General features: G+C 61.7%; 1 protein-coding gene across 1 annotated transcript in view; it reads left to right on the top strand.

Moving 5' to 3' along the window:
- Window positions 1-1,604: 1,604 nt before the first annotated feature.
- The window catches only part of Hoxd11 (homeobox D11), a 13,743-nt gene continuing 13,130 nt past the window's right edge, over window positions 1,605-2,217 (top strand). Inside the window, exon 1 of the mRNA XM_023719182.1 lies at window positions 1,605-2,202. Within this exon, the coding sequence (XP_023574950.1) occupies window positions 1,995-2,202 (208 nt within the window). The 5' untranslated portion in view covers window positions 1,605-1,994. The remainder of the gene's footprint in view (window positions 2,203-2,217) is intronic.

The raw sequence follows: 2,217 nt of genomic DNA, 5'->3' as shown, positions 1-2,217 counted from the left end.
AATGTGGGTGGGGGTGCCCGCTGCAGGGAGGGGGCACTCAGTGTGGACAGTTGGGGTGGGAGAAGGTTTGGTACCCACCACTTGCCTCAGACCTGTTTGCGCAGTGTTGGGGGAGGGAAGCAGATGCGGGAGGGGCGGAGGAAAGAGAGGAAGGAAGAAAAGGAGGGAGGAGAAAAAGGGAAGGGGGATATCAACCAGAAAATAGATATTAGCTCAGACCACCCGCCTTTTCTCTCTCTGTCGGCGGTGGGTGGGGAGCACAGCACCGGCACTGCGGCAGCCTGGTCAGGCCCGGGAGGGGACACAGTGTAGCCCCCAGCCCTGAGCAAAGGACCAAGGCCCAGTCTTCAGTGCTGGGCTGCCTGGGTAGGGGATCCTGGGTACCAGGGCAGGCTCTTGCCCTTGGATCTGGGATTGAGGTTTGAGGAGAAAAGCGCCAGCTGTCCCTGAGATGGGATCCCAGGCCTGGCCTGGACCCCTGGGCTAGGAGAGGGTTGCAGCAGAGGGAGAACAAGGCCTTAGGGAGAGTGATGGGATCCTAGAGAATCTGCCTCAGAGCCCGGCGGTGTTAGGGGCTCCAGTGGGGAGCCCTTGGAGAGCCGGCAGACCTCCGAGGGACCTGCAGTGACCATGCAGACCCAAGGGCGCCAGAGGAGCCTGGTAGAGACGCCGTGTGCATGCGCAGGCCTGGGCCGCTCTCCGGTGTAGCGGTGAAGGAACTGGGTGTGAGACAGACTGGTCCCAGTCCAATCCTGAAAGCAGAGCCGGGTGAGGCGGGCAGAGGTGCTATCGATGTGTCCCCCAAGGGAGGGAAGCAGGAGTCCGAGCACTGTGTGGCAGAACTCCAGGTCTCTTTGTTCAAAGGAACCTCATCTTTTAGGGAGGCCGGGACCTTGGCGTCTTCGCTGTCAGAGCTCTCTCCTCTCTGTACTACTGAGAGTAAATAGAGAAGCTACAGGGAAAAAGACAGATAGTGACACGCAACCTAGCGGAAAGAAAGTGAGAAGATGAGGGGACACACTGAGAAAGCGGGAAAGAGGAGGAAGAAAGAAGGGAAAAGAAAAGAAGAGAGTGAGAGAGAAAGAGAGAGAGAGAAAGCCTGAGGAGTAAGGGATGAAGGAAGAAGGGAGAGAGGAACTAAGAGGGACACTGGAGGAGGAGAGGGAGCAGCGGAGGCCCTGGCCTCGCTAGCGCCTGGGGAGGAGTTTAGCGGGGGTTTCAGTGCCAGCAGCACTTACTACCCGGAGGTCAGATCTGGGGAGAGCCAAGTTACTCCGAGGTAAACGTGCTGGGCAGAGAAATATGTAAATCAGGGCTCCTTGGCGCCTCGGAGAGTGGCGCAATTGCGCCCCTTGAACAAGAAGCAACAAGCTCCCGGGTGAGCTGCCGAGGGTGTCGGCGTCGCGGGGGAGGGAGCGGTGGCAGGAAAGGGGGTGGGAGTGGGAACCTCACACCCTCACACCTAGTCCCCAGTGCCCGGCCAGGGCTCCCCCTCTGCTCGTCGCTTCTTTCCCTTCCCCCTTCCTCCCCCTCCCCCCTCCCTCCTCCTCCCAGTCGGTCTAAGTCCGCGTACTTAAAGCGGCGCGGGCGGGCGAACGCGGGCGGGCGGCCCATTCGGGCGGTGGCAGATGCGCCCAGCGGTGGCAGTCACTGACGGAGCGCAGGTGACCGGCCTGCGGCGCAGCTCAGCCAGGAGACGCCCAGGGAGAGCAGGCGCGAGAGGGAGGCAGATCCACCCCCAGTGTGCGCTCGTCTCGGCGCCAGGAGCCGTCCCGGGGCGTGTTGGCGAGAGCTGATATAGATATAAGGACATTTCTCTCCATGGCGTCACGTGACATAATTACCACCAGAATCAATCAAGATGAATTGCACGTCAGCGCCCGGTGGGGATTTTTGCTTAGTTGATCCTGGCCCAAGCCTCTTGTGCAATCGATGGCTCAGGTTGGCGGCGCGGGGAGCGGCCCAGGGCTTGCCGGCGTGCGCGCCGCGGAGCCATGAACGACTTTGACGAGTGCGGCCCGAGCGCAGCCAGCATGTACCTGCCCGGCTGCGCCTACTACGTGGCCCCGTCGGACTTCGCCGGCAAGCCATCGTTCCTCTCGCAGCCGTCGTCCTGCCAGATGACTTTCCCCTATTCCTCCAACCTGGCGCCGCACGTCCAGCCCGTGCGCGAGGTGGCCTTCCGCGACTACAGTCTGGAGCGCGCCAAGTGGCCGT

Source organism: Octodon degus, unplaced genomic scaffold (genome assembly GCF_000260255.1).
Source record: "Octodon degus isolate 3935 unplaced genomic scaffold, OctDeg1.0 scaffold00065, whole genome shotgun sequence".
NCBI lineage: Eukaryota > Metazoa > Chordata > Mammalia > Rodentia > Octodontidae > Octodon > Octodon degus.
This window is presented reverse-complemented; position numbering and strand designations above follow the sequence as displayed.